This window comes from Carassius carassius, chromosome 18, assembly GCF_963082965.1.
Source record: "Carassius carassius chromosome 18, fCarCar2.1, whole genome shotgun sequence".
Taxonomy (NCBI): domain Eukaryota; kingdom Metazoa; phylum Chordata; class Actinopteri; order Cypriniformes; family Cyprinidae; genus Carassius; species Carassius carassius.
Window position 1 is genome coordinate 25,915,870 of NC_081772.1, and position 20,791 is coordinate 25,936,660.

Consider the following 20,791-nt stretch of genomic DNA (forward strand, 5'->3'; position numbering starts at 1 on the left):
AAAATCATCTTGTTTACTCACTCACAGAAAACAATATATTGATTTAAATTTTCTAAGACACATTTTGTTGGTAAAAGTCATATGTGAGTAGGCGTCACCTATCATGAATATCATTGTGATTTACACCTGAGAAGACAAAGGCCCGCATAATGAGCTGCATAATGAGCCTTTCAGTCATCTGTGCCACTGAGAGGGAAGAGCTACAAGAAAGAATGTGAGAACAAAAATCTATATAATTTTATGTTTGTAGTTTATTTAGAATATATTTAATTATCCCACAACATACTTTAATATCCACTTGGGGGAGCAGTTAAACAGTTTATCAGGAACAATCAAAGCTGACTTTCAAAAAAAAAAATTTGCATCATTACTCCAGTCACACAATCCTTCAGAAATCCTTTTAACAATCTTATTTTCTACAAAAAAACATTTATTGTTGTTATTATTATCATTATTATTATTAATGCTGAAAAGAGCTGAGAATATTTTTTAGGTTTTTTAGGGGGAATAAATTGAAAGAACAGCATTGTTTTTACATTTGTTACAGTTATTTATTTGTTACATTTATATTATTTACATCAAGCTTTTGAATGGTATAGTATTGTATATTGTTATTGAAACTTCATAATGTTTCACTTGATTATTTATTTAGTCAGGAATTATAGTTTGGAAAAAGTCTTTGGAAAGTCTAACTAGTAAAATGTTTACACTATATGTGAAAACTAGTACAAGTATATAAATAAATAAAAAGAGACTTACTCATGTTTATGATCTCTGCTGAATGAAGTGCTTCATTCTTTTTTTTCTGAGGAAATCCATTTCTCAAATCCTCAACCACATCACATCTTTTTGGGGTGAATTGTCTTATTCCTCTCATCGCGAAGCAAACAGTAAAATAAAAACTTGAAGAACAGTCTCGCTGCTTTTTCTTCTGTGTGGGCGTATTTAAGCCGCGCGTTTCTGTTTGAATCTGAATAGCGCGTTCAGCGCGGGGGCGTGGTCACATTAGATATAATGAAGGGAGACATGAAAAACAGACATCGCGTTGTTTTCATATGGATTACTTTATCACAGAATATCTGTTTTCGGCGGCACTTGTTTAGTTTAAAAGTAGACATGTCAAGCTTTCTATAGATATCTCTATCATGTCTCTTCGTTGAGTATTCACGGAGTTACAGTTAATTTTAATGACGTGTTTGTAAATGAAAATCAGCGCAGACAAAGGCTGCAGACAGCACACCTTGTTTGTTATCTTTATTTTATAAGTGCACAAAGTTTTGTTGTTATGTCTGTATCCAAAAAAAAGTAGACCCTTTACAGATTCGATTGATGTATTACTCTTATCTGTACGATTAAAACTGAAAGTGTAATTTAAGTTCTTTTCGGGGTTATCAGGAGAAAATGACTCAAAACGCGTATCTGCGTTTATCGACTCCAGAGGGTTAAACGATGCCTAATTTGCATAAAGGGGCCTAAAGTGTGCCAAGAAAACATCCCCCACATCATTACACCACCACCACCAGCCTGCACAGTGGTAACAAGGCATGATGGATCCATGTTCTCATTCTGTTTACGCCAAAATCTGACTCTACCATCTAAATTTCTCAACAGAAATCGAGACTCATCAGACCAGGCAACATTTTGCCAGTCTTCAACTGTACAATTTTGGTGAGCCCATGCAAATTGTAGCCTCTTTTTTCTATTTGTAGTGGAGATGAGTGTTACCCGGTTGGGTCTTCTGCTGTTGTAGCCCATCCGCCTCAAGGCTGTGTGTGTTGTGGCTTCACAAATGCTTTGCTGCATACCTCGGTTGTAACGAGTGGTTATTTCAGTCAAAGTTGCTGTTCTATCAGCTTGAATCAGTCGCAGTCCCATTCTCCTCTGACCTCTAGCATCAACAAGGCATTTTTGCCCACAGGACTGCCGCATACTGGATGGTTTTCCCTTTCACACCATTCTTTGTAAACCCTAGAAATGGTTGTGCGTGAAAATCCCAGTAACTGAGCAGATTGTGAAATACTCAGACCGGCCCTCAAAATTCTGACATTCAGTTTGGAGCCAGGACCACACCCCTAAATGCATTGAAGCAACTGCCATGTGATTGGCTGATTAGATAATTGCATTAATGAGAAATTGAACAGGTGTTCCTAATAATCCTTTAGGTGAGTGTGTGTGTGTGTTATATATATATATATATATATATATATATATATATATATAGACACACACACACACACACACACACACATATATATACACATATACACAGAGGTGTAACTGTTCACAAAATTCATGGTTTGGTTCGATACGATACACTGGTGTCACGGTTCGGTACAGTTCGGTACGTTTTAGATACAGCAAAAAGAAAACAAATGGCAGATAAAGATTAAATTTTTTAAAAACGTTTTATTTATTAAAACTAACAAAGTATGATTTTTTTTTTACATTGAACAATGATGGAGCTATTCTTTACCCATCTTCTATGGTGTTTTCTAAGCAGCATACTGTATAAAACAAAAACAGCTCCTTTTAAAAAAAATTAAAATGTTATATTGTTGTAGTAGTTATGAACAAATACAAATATGTAACTTTTTATATGGAACTCTATAACTATGTTGAGTGTGTTTTTACTCAATTGGTTCTCTATTTGGGCTTATGTTTTTTGGAACAAAGCAGGAATTACGGTCTGGCTGAAATGGGCTCATGAAGGAATATTGTAACGGGGCTCAATTACATTAAGCATGTTTCTTAAAACCTGCGTTTTCCAATACAGAGTAAGGTCTCATATCCGCGGCTATAATGTAAATGTACCAATCACTGCGGTGATGTATTTTGCCCTGTTTGAATCCATTGGAAATGTCTGTCTTAATGCTGCGGGGATAGTTTGTTGCGTGTATGTTTCTCCTTTTTTTCGTCTTGTTCCAGATACTGACACACTAGGGTGATGTCGGCGTAAATGAGTTGACATGTTTGAAGTATTCCCGCTGGTTTACCCTATTGTCATGTAGCAGATGTGACATACCGTTGTTTTTTTTCCACCACTCTCTTGCCATCACCATTATAGCTTACAGGGAATCCAAAGTGCACCCAAACACCAGACCTGTTGGTTATTGGAGGATCTTCTATTTCTGGTCTGTTAAACGCATTCGCGATTTTGCGACGAGCCTTCAGCGCATACTGAGTGAGCGAGCGCCTGACTGAGTAGCCTAACATAAACATAAGTTGGTGGGTTTTTTTTTTTTCTTCGGGGGTGTCAGGGGCTTTGCGTGTTACGTCGTTTGGGTTATTGGGCTACCTTGTTGAACGCATAACATTATATTTCATACACTTTTTTTTTTTTTCCAAATGTAATTAATTAGTCCAACGAACCGTTCGGTACATAATGCGTACCGCGTACCGAACCGAAAGCCTCGTACCGAACGGTTAAATATGAATACGCGTATCATTACACCCCTAATATATATATATATATATATATATATATATATATATATATATATATATATATATATATATAGAGAGAGAGAGAGAGAGAAAGAGAGAGAGAAAGAGAGAGAGAGAGAATCAAATCAAATTGAGAGCTTGTGAACTGCAATCGAATCGGGACATCTGAATTGATACCCAGCCCTACTGCGGACACCACAGATTTATACTACATATTGTAAAAAAGGGGCATAATATGGCTCCTACCCGTACCTGTGGCTGCTGAAGATATATTGAGGTTTTAATCGTTTTGGCCTTGAGTCACCTATAATCTACATGGGGAGATGTCTATTCAAACAGCATTCTAATCAAAACAAAAATGCAAATGGTGCAACAAACCTGAGGAGCCAAAGGCACCGAGTGCAGATCCCAGCCCAACACCTAGAGATCCACCAGTGCTGCTGAAACCCAGAGAGGTGCTAGGAGGTGCCACGCTTGTATGAGAGAACAGCGAGCTGCTCTGGGAGCTGGGAGCCACTGAACCAGAGCCGTAGAAGGAGTTGGAGGGCAGGCCACTAGAGGGTGGGGGTGGTTGCTGCTGAGGTTGAGGCTGCTGGGGCTGTTGGCAGCCCATGGATCGATACAGAGCATTAGCAGGACCAGACATGCTGTTACCAGAGCCTGAGGCAGATGCTGCTGCAGCTAGACAGAGGATAGAAAGTAGAAAAAGAAAATAAAATGAAAAAGTAAATCAGTTTGATCAACATAATAACAACAAACAAATACATTGAATACAAAGTCCTGAAAAGGTTTTCTGTTTAAAGAGAAGGCAAAAACAAGCATATTTACCAGCTTGTGCAGCTGCTGGGTTGATGAGGAGTGGGGTTTGGACTAGTCGGACAGGTCCACCCAAGCCAGTGCGAGCTCCAGGACCCATAACCAGCGCTCCACTCGGATCATAGTAAGCAGCTGGTGCTAGAACTTGGTAACCTGAGCAAAACATAACAGATAGGGGTCCGAATCAGTGTAAATGTTTTACTTCAGGGTACCTGCTCCTTTTGACCAAGATGAATAAAATGATAAGTTGTAAATAAAGATTATAAGAGTCCAATATACTATTTTGGTGAAACCTACTAGCAATTTCTTAGTTAAAAACTGTTTTAGTGTAATGATTAAATTCAGTAAAGACATTAACAAGACATTTAAAGTTAAACTTAAAGGGTTAGTTCACCCAGATAGCAAAATTATGTAATTAATAACTTACCCTCATGTTGTTTCAAACCCGTAAGACCTCCGTTTATCTTTGGAACACAGTTTAAGATATTTTAGATTTAGTCCGAGATCTCTCAGTTCCTCCATTGAAGCTATGTGTAAGGTATACTGTCCATGTCCAGAAAGGTAAGAAAAACATCATCAAAGTAGTCCATGTGACATCAGAGGGTCAGTTAGAATTTTTTGAAGCATCGAAAATACATTTTGGTCCAAATATAGCAAAAACTACGACTTTATTCAGCATGGTCTTCTCTTCCGTGTCTGTTGTGTGAGAGAGTTCAAAACAAAGCAGTCAGGATATCCGGTTCGCGAACGAATCATTCAGTTCACCAAATCGAACTGAATCGTTTTAAACGGTTCACATCTCTAATACGCATTAATCCACAAATTACTTAAGCTGTTAACTTTTTTTTAATGTGGCTGACACTCCCTCTGAGTTCAAACAAACCAATATCCCTGAGTAATTCATGTACTTAAACAGTACACTGACTGAACTGCTGTGAAGAGAGAACTGAAGATGAACACCGAGCCGAGCCAGATAAGAACACACAGAGCGCCTGCATCGAACTGATTCTTTTGGTGATTGATTCTGAACTGATTCTGTGCTAGTGTTATGAGCGCGGGTAAACCGAAGGCTTGAATCAAGGGCAATCATCGCAAATGACGTCATTACGTCGAGCGCAAAAGAACCGGTGAACCGTTTTCTTCAACCGGTTTATTGAATCGAACTGTCCGAAAGAACTACTGGTGATCCGAAAACCGATGCAACCGGTTCTTGACTCGTGAACGAGTCAGTCTTTTGTTCGTTATCTGGCTTGGCTCGGTGTTCATCTTCAGTTCTCTCTTCACAGCAGTTCAGTCAGTGTACTGTTTGAGTGCATGCATTACTCCGGGATATTGGTTTGTTTGAACTCAGAGGGAGTGTCAGCCACATTAAAAAAAAGTTAACAGCTTAAGTCATTTGTGGATTAATGCGTATTAGAGATGCGAACCGTTTAAAATGTTTCAGTTCGATTTGGTGAACTGAATGATTCGTTCGCGAACCGGATATCCAGACTGCTTTGTTTTGAACTCTCTCACACAACAGACACGGAAGAGAAAACAATGCTGAATAAAGTCGTTGTTTTTGCTATTTTTGGACCAAAATGTACTTTCGATGCTTCAAAAAACTCTAACTGACCCTCTGATGTCACATGGACTACTTTGATGATGTTTTTCTTACCTTTCTGGACATGGACAATATACCGTACACACAGCTTCAATGGAGGGACTGAGAGCTCTCGGACTAAATCTAAAATATCTTAAACTGTGTTCCAAAGATAAACGGAGGTCTTAAGGGTTTGGAACAAGTTATTGATTACATAATTTTGCTATCTGGGTGAACTAACCCTTTAAGAACTGCCTCTGACATATCTCTCCTATTATTATATTCTCAGTCATGTATTGCAGTTAGGGCCGCACGATAAATTGCATGCCTTTATTAGGTTCATCTCTTCAGTAAAGCCGTTTCTTTGATTAATAGTAAATCTCCAGCATGTGCTTTTCAGACAAAGCGGCATTTACTAAATAACAGAACTGGCTTTACTGACGAGATTATGAAAGTAAAATAATGCCTTATGTCTTTGAAACAAAAAAGCATGTTGAATAGCACTAGCTGAAAAAATAATGCAATGCATTAACTGTGCTTGCATTTTTATGCCTTGTATTTCCAGGGCTTGCATTTTTATGTCCTGAAATCTAACATAGTTGTTTATTTAAGTTGGGAATATTTCATATCAAAACACTTCACACACATTTTCATAATTAAAAATTAAATAATTAATATTCACCTTCCAGAATTCACTTACAAAATATTCAATTCATTTAAAAAATATGATGTACCGTATTTTTCGGACTATAAGTTGCACCTGAGTATAAGTCGCATCAGTCCAAATATACGTCATGAGGAAAAAAACATGTCGCACTGGACTATAAGTCGCTTTTATTTAGAACCAAGAGAAAACATTACCGTCTACAGCCACCAGATGGCGCTCTATGCTGCTCAGTGATCCTGTAGCCTACCACTGAGCAGCATAGAGCGCAAGAGGGCGCTCTATGCTGCTCAGTGGTGGCTACAGGATCACTGAGCAGCATAGAGCGCCATCTGGTGGCTGTAGACAGTAATGTTTTCTCTTGGTTTATGTCAAATAAATTTTGATAAATAAGTCGTACTGGACTATAAGTCGCAGGACCAGCCAAACTATGAAAAAAAGTGTGACTTATAGTCCGGAAAATACGGTATTATTATTGACAGGAAAGTTCCATTTTATTTCACTTTCCAAATTCTTATCCACAAGTTCAGTGTTTAAAATTCAGCAGAAAATATGCCACTGCACATCCGGGATCTGCAGGAATAGCAGCAGCGCATCGATGCATGATCTCCAGCTGCAGTCAGTCACTCACCAGCAAAAACTGATCTGCAGAAATGGAGCAAGCGCTAAGTAGTTTTGATTAACAGGGCTAGTGTAAACTTGGAAAAGCTGATTTTTTGTGTTTAATGTTATAAAGTTACAGAAACTAAGCAACCAAAATCAATACATGTGTTCCTTAGATGTAATGTTGGTTCTGTATTTCAGCATTGGGTAAAATAGCATTATAATCTTCTTTGTGGTAGAGAATGCTGCTTACATGTATGCTACGGGAAACAGTGAAGATGTTGAATTAAACAAACAATCAGCTTTTCCACGTTTATACTGGCCCCATTAATCAAAACTACTAAGCGCTTGCTCCATTTCTGCAGATAATCTTTTGTAAATGAATGAATTAAGCCACCTGTTGCTTTAGTCTTCATCAACAGACAATAGAGATCGCTAATGTGTTGTCATCATGATGTATTCCCAGTGGTGAACGCAAATCATTTTGGGAATCCGCGGCACAAACATAACGCGCCAAACTTCTTTGCATGGAGGGAAGAATGCAGTGTTCAAGATGCCGTCTACCTGCTGTGTTATAAACTGCAATAGTCGTTCTCACGGTAGAAGTGGCACAAAGCTTAAGAACGGAATATCCTTTTATCGTTTTCCAGCGTGGAAAAATAATAGTACAAGCCATGTTTCAGAGGTGACAAAAAGGCGACAAATGGCATGGATAGCAGCGGTAAGGATGCCAAGATTACCTTCGATAACACTCCACCACACATGATGGTGTGTTCAAAGCATTTTCACAAAGGTAAGTTACAATTACTCTGGTAACTAGCTCATTTTCTAGCCATTTCATGCCAGTTAACAGTTAACATTAACAATGTACTAAAGCGTAACGTTAATCAGTTTTAAATGTCGTACATCTAGGCTACATTGCAATTTATTTGGTGACTTTGCAGGCAAACCTGCCTATGAAAGTTTGGGAGTGTGATCCTGCTTTGATTAAAGGAATAAATTAGTTTAAAATATATCAAAATAGAAAAGTAATTTTAAATTGTCATAATATTTCACAATATTACTGTTTTTATTTTTATTTTTTTATCAAATAAATGCAGCCTTGGTGAGCAGAAGATGCTTTTAAAAACTTTTAAAAATCTTACTGACCCCAAACTTTTGAACGGTAGTGTATGTTGCCCCCTGTGTATAGCTAATCTGGATTCCTTAGGAATAGAGGTTGTGATATGACACTATTTCTTTATATTGTTACTGTCAGACACTACACCTGCACCTGAGATGGAAGGTCCTGTGAATCCACCCCATCACCGGGCACTGTCCACACCACTCATGAGACTGAGCTGAAGACTTTGCTGGATAAAATTGTGGTTGTGTGCTGTGCTTTGATCAATATGTGTCCAAGTATTGTTGTGAATAGGGATGGCGAAAACTAAAAAATTTCTTGACCGACCACCGAGCCTCATTAGCTGGTTGAAACCGGTTAACCGATTAGTTTAAAATATGGTGCGCTATTTGAAATAACAGCCATTTTGAGCCGCGCCTGCAATTTCGCAACTCTGTCGCATCTCTCTGCCGCTCTGCCTCCCGCACACACACACACACACACACACTGCCACTCACGTCACTTTTTTAAAATCCCCTACAGCGCGAAACATGAGTCCCGCAAACGCGGCGCTGAAGAGCTTGTTGTATGTAATCGTAGGACAAATGGCTCCTTAGTTTCAAATGGTTTGGGTACAAGGTGATCGCTTTGAAAATAAAGGCGTTTGTCTAGGTTAGAAGCTCATTTGAAACATTGCCACGGCTCATTTAAGAAAATGACAGCTCCGAAGAGACGCCGCTTTAGTTGAGGTAGTGCTAACCATAATAAAGAAAGATGATGATCATCATCACCTTATCGGTTACCACTGAAATGTAGATGTAATGTATTTCCAAATCTAAGCCCATCTTATGCGGAATGTTGCCTAATAGACTGCAACATGATAAAACCAATGGATAAAACAGGCACCTTCAGAATGCGTAAAAGACGCACCGGCCAAGGCAGGTCTAACTCACTGTGTGCCTTCTAATAACGGACAGGACAACTCTGTTGTATAATTAATATTATTTTTTTATTTTTCAAAAAGACAAGTGTCACTTCTGTTAAGGGCAACATCTCCTAAACCATAACAGACAAAAACCTACAGCTATTCTTAAGAATAACATTAAATAAACGAAAAATTATTAGAATCTATGAATGAGAATACTGTAACCAACAAACAGCTCACAGATCGGTGTTAAGGGTGCTAATTATTAAAACATAACACAACGGTTTGGCCATTAGTTATTCTTGGAAAATAAATTAACGAAAAACAAGTTAAATAGAGAATACTGTGGCCAAAATAGACTGAATGCGTAAAAGACGCCTTAACTTATTTTTCTCAGATGTCAAGTGTTTGGCCCCAACCAATCTTACATAACAGAAAATATTGGCCTACCCCACTCCGAGTCAGTCACTTATTTTTATTCAAGAACACAAGCATGTCTACGTGCTCTGGGGTCAAGCGGGTACGCAGTCGATTAACCACAAGTCACGCAGCGGAGAAAACCCTCTCTGATGGAACATAAGTCCCGGGGATGCAAAGGTAGCGCTGCGCCAATCTTGCCAATCTGGGAAAGCGCGTCTGGTTTGCCCTCCACCAATCAAGCGGATTGCTTTCTAGTGAGGGGCGACTATCTTTCACATACGTATCCACTTCCATCTGTGGATCCGTGGCATCGGCTGCGCTGTAATCATCTCCCAGTAGCAGACTCATTGCATTCTCCTTGTGGCTGGCTCCACTGGATGGACCCTCTGTCACAGCAGCATCATCATCTCCTCCTGCAGCACCAGGCTCTTCTTCCTCACCCATGTCCTCCTCCACAATAGCTGCATGCTCCATGTCAGCACAGAGTTCCTTGAGTTTATCAAGCACTGCCTTGGTTTTTTCTCTTGATAAAAACGGTAGGTGTTTATGTCGAGGATCCAGGGCAGAGGCGATCACCGCTGGCATTGAAACCAAGCGTTCGTTGTAGTCAACCTGTGACGAACAATACAGCTGAATTATTGTCTATAATTAATTAATTAATTAATTCATAACACTTGATATTTCGAATTGTAGCCTGTATAACGCCCAATAGGCCTATAGCCTGACTATGTGTAGCCTAGTGTACTATAAGGCCATCTTTAAAAATATTTTGGTTTGCCGCAACAGCCTAAAAAAAAAAAAAAGGGTCGGTAGGTCGGTCTATATTTTTTTTGAGATTCAATGTAAAAAAAAAAAAAAGTAAAATTTTGCTCAATTTATGACCAGTTAATGCGCCAGAGAGAAATGCACATTTCATTACAATACATAAGCAGAGAGCAGTCTGTTTTCTTTCGTTTTGAATTGTTCGGTTTAAAAGTGTACATTTCATGCTTTCTATATCTATATATATGTGTGTGTCTCAGCTCTGTGAGGCAAGTATACGCCGAGTTTCGGTTGATTTAAGAGACCAGCTCCAGTTCACGCGCCGGCGACTCAGTGCTTTAGCCTACCTCTTATTAAATCCCGGAAATTTGTTGATGAAACATTGGTTAAAATTAAGATACAATTAATATAAAACGAAATTCACTTTAAAGACAGGCTTTCTACAAAAACAGACTTAATGAAGTGGTCAAAATCATCTGCCCACTCCATTTGTCTCCTGATATTTTCGGGATCATCTTATCTTATTCCTGCTTTTTCATTTTTCTTATAATCAACATGAAATTTAGAAAAATATATATTTTATTTAAACATGAATATGAAACTAAATCGTTTTTTCGTTACAACACATAAGTATTATTATAACAAGCGGCAAGTCGGTCGGAATAAAAGGGAGAAAAAAATTTGGGTCGGACGGTCGGTCCTAAATTGACAGGGTCGGCTGGGTTACGGCAAACAAGAATATTTTTAAGGATGGCCTAAATTACTCCTAAACACAAAATTATAACTTACCTCCATGCGTTCACTCAATGACTGTCGAACCTTGGCCTTGAACTCCGCTACCCGAGGCCTGCCATTGGTAGCGATGGCCATGTGTTTATTAATGATGCTGAAGGTGATGGGGTAGATGTGGGAGATCGACACGGTCTTCTCAGAAGACATGATAGTGGTTGCGCATTTGAGGGTTTCCAGGACAGGTTTAAGATCAGCCATTATTGCCCAGTATTCGTCCTTGATCTCGAGAATTCTGGCATCCTGCAGCTTTGTGACGGTGCTGTCGGACAAGACGGCTGTCACTGCCCATCGCTGTTCGAGAAGCCTCTCAAACATGTCGAACACCGAATTCCATCTAGTTTTGCAGGACTGGATGAGCTTGTGTTTGGGGAGCTGCATCTGTTCTTGTTTGGCCTCGAGGGCTTTGCAGGCTACAGTGCTGTGATTGAAATGGCGAACTAGTTTTCCGGCTGCAGATATAACTTTATACACAAACAGCTTAAATGCGTCATTGATCGCCAGTTGTAGTGTATGGGCGAAACACGCAACTGATACCCAGTCCACCCTTTCAGGAATGTTGGCAGCCACTATGTTGTTCGCGTTGTCGTGGACACATGCGACCACTTTCCCTGTCATTCCCCAGGCATCTACCGCTTCGTTTAGTGTTGCAGCCAGGTTGTCGGCGGTGTGTCTGCCTGGCATACTTTTCGTGAGGAGTACTGCTGATTTGACCTGCCAGTCCTTGTCAGTCCAGTGGCAGGTGACTGTCACATAACTCTCTGTGGTTAGTGCTGTCCAGCAGTCTGTCGTGATGGCTACACATCTGGCACGATACAGGCGCGCTTTGAGCTCATCTTTTTTCTTGACAAAGCGCTCTTCAATGCGTGTGGTTATGGTCTGTCGAGATGGGGCTGTGTAGTTGGGTTCAAGGAATTGTATAAGCTCTAGAAAGCCCTCACCGCTTACAAAGTCAAGGGGCAGCATGTCTTTTTCAACCATTCCGCATATCTTTTGGGTAATAGTCTCTGAGCGCTGTTTGTCACATTTCCTACCTGCTAGCATAGATGACACGGTAGGTTGGCTTTGGCTACCTTTCTCACCCGAAGAGGCTTGCGGGTGTCGCGTTTTCAGGTGATACATCATAGATGATGTGCTGCTACTATATTTAAGCACTGTATCACACAAGTTGCAACTTACATCTGTGTCATTCTTTTTGGTGAAATGGTCCCACACACTACTTTTCTTTGCACGCTTCATCCTGTCGTCTGCCCTAGCTCTAACCTCGAGTGTTTTAGCCTGTTGCCTTTACTTTTCGCAAACCTTGTGAGCGCGCGAACCCAAACGCTGTGACCTCGCGCCAAATGTTTTTATTGATTTATTAAGTACAAACAGGCGAGTTATGAAAAATTGAGTGTGAGGGATAATTTGTTCACTTAACACAAAAAGATGAGGAATGAGATGGCTAACTGTAGTAGCGTATAGTCCACTGTCTATAATAGCCTAATTTAGATATCACTTTTTTTTTAACCGACTACCGACAACTTTGACCGGTTAACGTTGATACGGTCAACCACCGGTCAAATGGTCATCGGTTAACATCCCTAGTTGAGAAGGCGTCATGTTAGAATTATACACCATGCTTATATCTAATATGTAAATGTTTTTTTGTTTTCCAAAAGATTTTGTAATATCTCTTCTCACATGTAATGTTTTTTAGCCATGTCTGTAAATAAAATACAAAGATTGAATGAAATTCTGCCTCCTTTATCTGTATTAAGGAAGAATTGTGCAAAATCAGTGTTCTTTGGCTACAAACACAATTACATAAGTTAAATAGTAGTAACAACCAACTTTATTTCAGTTTCTTTACATATTTAACATGTAAATACATGTAGATGAATACATTAACATTATAAAGAGTCCATAGAAATGATGAGAAACTGGAAATGTATAAGAAAGATAAGAACTGGAAATGCATAAGGTAGGTTTGTGGGTGATAAGTCAGACATCTGCAAGCATCGCATTGCCATGACTCCTCTCTGGCTGGTGCGCTGCTAAATCCCACGCGACATAAATGGAACCACTGTGTATAGGACAGTTCTGATTGTCGCAAGCAAACCTGTCATCAAGCTCTTCAGGCTGTCTGCAAAAGCACCACAACACAGCCTTTTCACATGCCCTTCTTTTGGGCAGGAGGGTGTTACCTTGACCAGTCGCTCTGCTCGTAAGGATAGAGTCCTTCGATTCTCTCTATTTTCTCGTCATATCTCATCTTTGCATTAGGATTTAGTTTTAGGCGGTATGGTCCGACAATGTTTTCTTTAGTCCGCTGCATTTTGTAGGAATATATTCTGTTTTTCACGCTAATTTTTTTCATTATTTTCATGCCAAAACACTAGCCTGCTATGCCAGACCATGTTAACTGGCCAAACATACCCATAATTCTTTGACGTTGCCGCACAGTTGGTCACATGTGTTAGCGATCTCTATTGTGCCACCTGCTTGTGAGCGACTGTCTGCAGCTGGAGATCATGCATCGGTGCTCTACTGCTATTCCTGCAGATCCCAGAAGTGCAATAGCAAATTTTCTCGCTTAAATTTTTACCACTTAATTTGTGGAAGCAAATTTGGAAAGTGAAATAAAATGGACCGAAATTTGCCTTTTGAATATTGTACATTGTGTTTTTAAACCGATTATATATTTTGGAATTGAACTCTGGAAGGTGAATATTATTTTTTTTAATCTGTAATTGTGAAAATGTGTGTGAAATATTTTGAATTGAAATATTCACAGCTTAAACAACTATAGCCCCTTTCACACTGTGATTCCGGCAAAATCACAATGCTAGTGATTACCCGGGATATGTGCATGCTTTCACACAGAACCCGTAAAGATCCCGTAACGACACGTGACATCAGGGCGTGACATGTAATGTACGAGTCGAAAACGCTAGGCATGTTATACTTTCACACAAGTTAGTAAACTGTCTTAGCGTCAACACGGAAAGTGCGGAACAAACTGATCTCTGCTTCATTATAGTTTGCACATTTTTTTGTCACGAACGTTGATCTTCCTTCCAAACAGCCGGTAAAAGAGTTGCGCGATAACGTGCATCATCACTTCGACACGGCATTAGATCTGGCTTTTGTTCACACAGCACTCGTCCCGGGACTGAACCCGGCAATGTTACTAGGTCCCCGACCCGGGTTCAATGCCGGAATCAATCCCGGGACGTGTTTCACATTTTCACATTTTTTTGTTGTGTAAATGTAGACCATGCCCAGAAAAAAAATACTCAGTTTATACAGTCACCACAGAAAACACCCTTACATGATCAGAGGAAGGCAGTGGCCTATTAGTTCTTTAGCATGAAAATCAGCTCAACGACAAGTCCATAAGAGTCTGCCTTCAACTAGTTCGAAATTGCCTGTGAATGACAGGACCATGAACTCCTCAGATTCCCAAACCACATAGACAAAGCACATATATGAACAGAAATGAAACAGAGTAGGGCTGTCCATCAACTTTCTAATGTTAATGTAAGTGTAACTACATTATAATTATTTTGTTAGCCTATCCAGTTGAAGCCATTAAATGCAGTGCTGCTGCGATGTTCTTTCAAAATATTGTGGAAAACAGAATATCAGTATGGAGAAGATCTGGTTTACATCAAAGCTGAAACCAAGCCATTCACACAATGCATATTTCGCGCATTTTCTAGAGGGACATCTTTCACCATTGCACTCGCATCTTGCACAAGAGAGCCGCATGTTCAAAAACAACTTCATCTACAGCGATATCATTGACTTGATAGTAAATAAATGCACAGACACTATTTAAACTGAACAGAGATGACATCACTGAATTCAATGATGAACTGCCTTTAACGATCATTTTGCATTATTGACACACTGTTTTCCTAATGAATGTTGTTCAGTTGCTTTGATGCAATGTATTTAGTTTAAAGCGCTATATAAATAAAGGTGACCACTAGAAATCCATGTAAAATTAAAGTTCAACATTTAAAAAACAGAGACTTTATGGTGTGTTTTTCCCCATCCCACTGCCTGTCGTGTTTTGAAATGAAAAATGTACTGTGTGATTAGCCACATTTCCACTGTCGGGCCAGTGCGAGCCAGGGCTTAAAGAGGGCCGGGCGGGGCTAATAGTCTTGGGCCAGTAGCACCGAGGCCAGATTAGCGCAGTGTTTCCACAGTGGAGCCTGAAGCTCCATATATTTTTTATGATAGGCAACGTGAGCTAAACTCTCATGACGAGGCTTGTGACAGATAATATAAGTTACTAAATAAATACAGGATTGTGATAGAGAATAAGAAGCTGACGTCTGATTTCTTCAAGCGGTCATATTTACCATGTTTACTATGGTAACATGTTTAGCGTGCATATCTTTTACATCGCTTATAAATATTTCTGCCTTGTTTACGTGATTATAATCCACATTGGATCAAGTTCATTTCAAACACTCGCTGCTAACTAAGAGTGAGTTTTTAGCTTGACTTATTTAAAAAAGTGTTTATTGCTGGTGTTATAGCTGTTATCTTTCTGAAATGATCCGCAGCGCAGACTCTATTTTTATAAAAGCTCCCGAACAAAAATCATTATATTTTGATGATATGCAATGTGGAGCTAAACTCACGAAATGAGACGACAGATAAAATGTTAATAAATACACGATTGTGATAGAGAATAAGAAGCTGACGTCTGATTTATCCAAGCGGTCATATTTACCATGTTTACTATGGTAATGTTAATTTTTTGCGTGCAGTCTTTTACATCGCTTATAAATATTTCTGCCTTGTTTAGTGATTATAATCCACATCGGATCAAGTTATTTCAAACACTTGCTGCTAACTAATAGTGAGTTTTGAGCTCAACTTATTTTAAAAAGTCTTTAATACCGGTGTTAAAGCTGTTATCTCTCTGAAATGATCTGCAGCGCTGAGCTCTCTAGACACGGAGAATCTCCGCCTTTGTTCATAACCCCTCCTCTAGCCCCAGCTGGCCCGCTTTGGCCCAAGGTTTTCGTCGGGCCAAAAAAACCTGGCAGTTGGCCCCGAGGAAGCCCCGGCGAGGCACGATCAAGCCCCGGAAGTGACAGTGGAAACGCGACTGGCCCTGGCACGCACTAGCACGGCCGGTTTAAGCTCAATAGTGGAAACGCGGCTATTGGCTTTCCACCCTTTGTATTAAACTATGCATGCATGCACACATGATGCTGTTTTGTTAATAGTTGTTTAAGCAACTTAATTATAATTGGTTTATAAACATTATTTTAAATACTATTCACTTCACAGTCATGTATTCTAATGCTTTGTACAAACTTGCATTAGTAATATTTTGCTTTATGCACCCTCTTGTGGCCTCAGGAGAGAAGCCAAAAGCTTTTCTTCACCCTAACTGAAATTATTCATTTTAAATTAGAATATAATTCGATCTTCGATAATAAGTACAAATAAGTACAAAATTCGAATTTAGTTTTTCAGTCATTTTGGCAGCCTTAAAGCAGAGCCTATGATGTAAGGAACAACCAATCCGAGAGTACCTGCACAAGTTAGAGCATAATTCACCTGTCATGCCTGTGAAGGCCAGTGCTGGGTTTGCGGCGGCTGCAGCAAGGGATTCCTGCTGACTCTGCTGGCTCTGGCCAGGGGTCAAAGGTCGCTGATTTGTCCCTGCACGTATCACCTGGATTGGGCGAGGAAAGAGTTACAATAAAGAAAAAACCTTTAAAAGCTACTTGTTTCTTTAATTCACTATTCATTTTCAGTAATATCAGAATGAGTTGAAATGCATTTTAATGTGCAGGGGATTAGCATTTCAGGAGAAGCATTTCTGAAGCCAGGCTAGATGGTGAGCAAATTTACGGGACAAATTTAATCTTGACAAACTATATATCATTATAAAGATCTAAGCCTCAAACATCAACGACAGATCACTGTTTTTCAATGGAAGGCTTATAAAGAATGTATTTGCTAAATTTGTGTAAGCAGTACACATCAAAACATGAAGAATGAAAACACAGTACATACCAGATTCGTCGTAATAACAAGTCATAACCACATCCACAGCTGTAAATCCCGGTTTAGTTAGAAATGTAATGGTCCACTGAATGAAATCTCATGGAACACGTTTAGTCCAATGAAGCAATAACGTTGTAATATGGATGATAATTCCTTTGTTTACGTTTCAGTTCTTCAGGGACAGAATTGTGTCCGTTATGGAATAACTTGCGCTCAGAAACTGCGTCTTTGGTAGTAAAAAAAAAAAAAAAACGGCATGGTTTTGTAGCGTACAGTGCCAAACAGAATGAGACGATCCACCAAAAAAAAGGGAAAGATAGGCGGAAGATTGTTTATTTGAATTCTTGCGCTCTCTCATGACGGCTCGTGATGCAACTGTCATCTGATGGAGGCGGAACTTAGAGATCGCCTTTTTCTTTATTGGTTTTATTTTTCAACAGTTTTTATATACGTGTGAGTGTGTTTTATTTTGAATGTGTCTGTATCTGGATGATTACCATCTGTTTGAGTGCAAATCAGCTCGCTATTACTGTGTAATCACGGCAATGTGAACGCCATCATATATGAATAGAGAGTGGTTTATTGACTTTATGGGGCATCATTTGTATTGTTACCATCTCTATAACTGGCCATCAGCACATCAGTACGTATTTTCATTGTAATTCATTGTAAATGCTGAATTTCTAGCAATCTCAGGATGTTCTTAATTGGCATACAAAGTTACATCTTTTTTTTTATTTTTCTTACTCAAATTATTCTTATTGTATTTTTTCTAGTGCTCAAAATAAATCAATATTATGTCTAAGTTTCTGTCTAATGTTTTATAATTGGAAAATAAATATGCAGTGGTATGTTTGAGTAAAATAGTTTTTATAACCCTTCAATACAGTTGGAATTAATTTTTAATGGTATCTTCTTCAGATTTATAATAGGTAATCATGAGACATTTGACTTTCAACCTATTACTTTTCTAGATTGCTCCATGACTGATTTTATGTATTGTTTATATAAAAAAAAAAAAAAAATTGCAGTGTGGTAAAAACATTTAAGGCACTTCAGTGTCTATAACTTTAAATATTTTTGAGCATTATCAGCTCTGGGGTGCATTTCCCAAAACCATAATTGCTAACCTGTTAGCAACTTAGATGGTTGGCAATGGGAAATTGCATTGCAACCAAAAAAGTTACTAACTTAGCAACTATAGTTTTGGGAAACACACCCCTGGTTGATAAAAAGTACAGCCCAAAGAGTATTCTTTCCAAAGACACCAAAATTATGTGTAACACACTGAAGTAAGGAACTGTTACAATTTTAAGTTAGGTAGGGCACTTTCAGCTGTGACTCCCATAATGGGGGGTGCTGGCTAACAGGTTAAATGGATACTGAACAAAAACTAAAATAGTGATTTATAAAGAAAAAAAAACAAACAAACAAGGCAAGGGGCAAACAAGGGGATTTATTATTAAAATGAAAACATGGAAGAAATGTTGTGTGATTATTCCTTTAAAAATAATGTTTGTTTTATTTTAGTAGTAGGCTATGTACATTCCACTGAAAAATAGACCAGACTTTTATTTTGACTGGTTGCCATGAATACCTTTACAGTTCTGTTTGTGATATGAGGCTAGTTTTACTCAAATCAAACAGTCAGTTCTGGAGATGTTGTTCATGTGTTTATGTCCTAATTTAGTGAGACAGCAGACCCTGAAATCACCGCAAGCATCACGCACGCTTCACTGTGTGTAACAGTAGTAGATGAAACCCTGCGTCTGTGTCATTCATTAGAGTTACACAGAACAGGCAGGATTCATATTTAAATCGACTTAAGTGTAATTAAGTGTAATGACCTACTTTTGATTAATTTAAAATTTGACCAATTCCATGACATTCCACATTAAACTCTGAATTCTATTTTTATGAATGGATTCCGTGATTACACCTCCGTTTTCACCAAACATACATGTTTACTTCAAGAATGAACAATGAGGCATAGGTAAGTTTGAAGTTGAAAGAGCAATCTATATTATAGCTCTATAAATGAAGCATACAGACTTCATTAGAGCCACAGAAAGACATGTTTCAATGAAAATACTCAATATACAATTCACTATGTACATTAACAATGATTCGGGGCGAATATAATGTAATTTAATGGAAAAGTATGTGAATTGCGCTCTGAGGTGCAGCAGGATTTTCAGTCAGCTGCCTTTAAATCTGGGTCTGAAGTTTCTTGCTATGTTCAGTGTGCAGCATCAAGTGTTTAAACAAACAGCACATGCTGTCAGTGATTTCAACCACTGGAAGCTGCTCTCGCACTATGAAAACAGATCCTTCTAAGCCACTCCAGCAACAGACGCAACCCGGAAAACTATCGGCACGGATTTTTGGCGATAACCGATTGTTGAGCAATCAACTATCGGTGCCAATTAATCTGCAAAACCGATACATAGGTCGACCTCTAGGGTTTACAGTTTGGGATTAGTATTATTTATATTAGTATTATGTTGTAATGTGTTGAATAAGTTTTTAAAAAGATACTGCAGAATGTGACATATCATAACCGCTGCATTGTCCGAAGAAATTTCATATGTTCAAAGTCTAGTGCGCAGATTTTATATGTTGAGATAATGTCACCAACCTGTTGTCCCAGACCTGGACCCTGATTGGATGCCTGCTGGTTGGCAGAATGACTGGCTGCAGCCTGTTGTTGGAAGAGGTTGGCCGGATATACACCCCACGGGACTCCATAGTACTGAGGAGGGACTACAGCTGGACCTATGGAAAAACATGATTAGCCTTATACTGAGGACTCTAAACATTTAGGATCCCAAGATTGTCTATACCATGGTTGATATTTATAAAGTGTGTACATATGTTTACCTGCAAGGGTAGCAGCTGCTGCCAAACCTGCAGCAGTGTAAGGATCTGCTCCAGGAGGAGCAGCATTGATGATGTAAGGGTTTGGCACAAACGCAGGTGCAAGTCCTACCAAAGAAACACACAGATCATTAGATTAATACACAGGTTAGATTAATTTCAGGCGCTGCCTGGATTATTGAATTTTTACTTTGTTTTCCTTTTCCCTCCTAAAACAAAATTACATTATGGTGAAAAATGGATATAAGAGAGACAAAGTCTCTGGATGAAAAGTCTGAAAGTAATAATGTTACCAAGGTGTTGCTGTTGGGCTGCAGCAAGGGCGTACTGTTGCTGCTGTGCTGCGGTCAACTGCTGAACTGTGAGATGGCTGGATCTCTGGAACAACTTAAAAAAAAAAAAAAAAAAGGCAGCATTACATTCTTTACAAAAAAACACTTTACATATGTAGCAACCAGAGATTTTACTGTAGATGTACACTACTGTATAAAAAAGAGAAAAAAGAGAAAAGAAACCTTACTGAACCCAAAAAGGCATTAAATTGATATAAAGTGACACTCAAGAAAAATTGTAATAAAAAATAAAGATTTCCATCAAGTAGAATTCTGTAATTTGAACCTTTTTATCAATCAAAAAATAAATAAATAAAATAAAATTTTCGTTAAAAAATATTAAGCATAAAAACAAATACAAACGCATATACACATACACACACAAAGGGCTCGAAATTAAGCTTTGACATGTGCTTGTCCTCCTGACAAGTAAATCAGTCATTCACTTGTC

General features: G+C 38.8%; 1 protein-coding gene across 6 annotated transcripts in view; it reads right to left on the reverse strand.

Moving 5' to 3' along the window:
- Window positions 1-20,791, reverse strand: part of LOC132092750 (pumilio homolog 2-like) — a 142,832-nt gene that overhangs the window by 59,975 nt on the left and 62,066 nt on the right. For all 6 annotated transcript variants that reach the window (XM_059499129.1, XM_059499130.1, XM_059499132.1 and 3 more), the window contains exons 8-13: window positions 20,302-20,395; window positions 20,012-20,116; window positions 19,770-19,906; window positions 16,679-16,796; window positions 4,273-4,413; window positions 3,823-4,125 (exon numbers count right to left, since the gene is read on the reverse strand). In XM_059499129.1, the coding sequence (XP_059355112.1) occupies window positions 3,823-4,125; window positions 4,273-4,413; window positions 16,679-16,796; window positions 19,770-19,906; window positions 20,012-20,116; window positions 20,302-20,395 (898 nt within the window). The remainder of the gene's footprint in view (window positions 1-3,822; window positions 4,126-4,272; window positions 4,414-16,678; window positions 16,797-19,769; window positions 19,907-20,011; window positions 20,117-20,301; window positions 20,396-20,791) is intronic.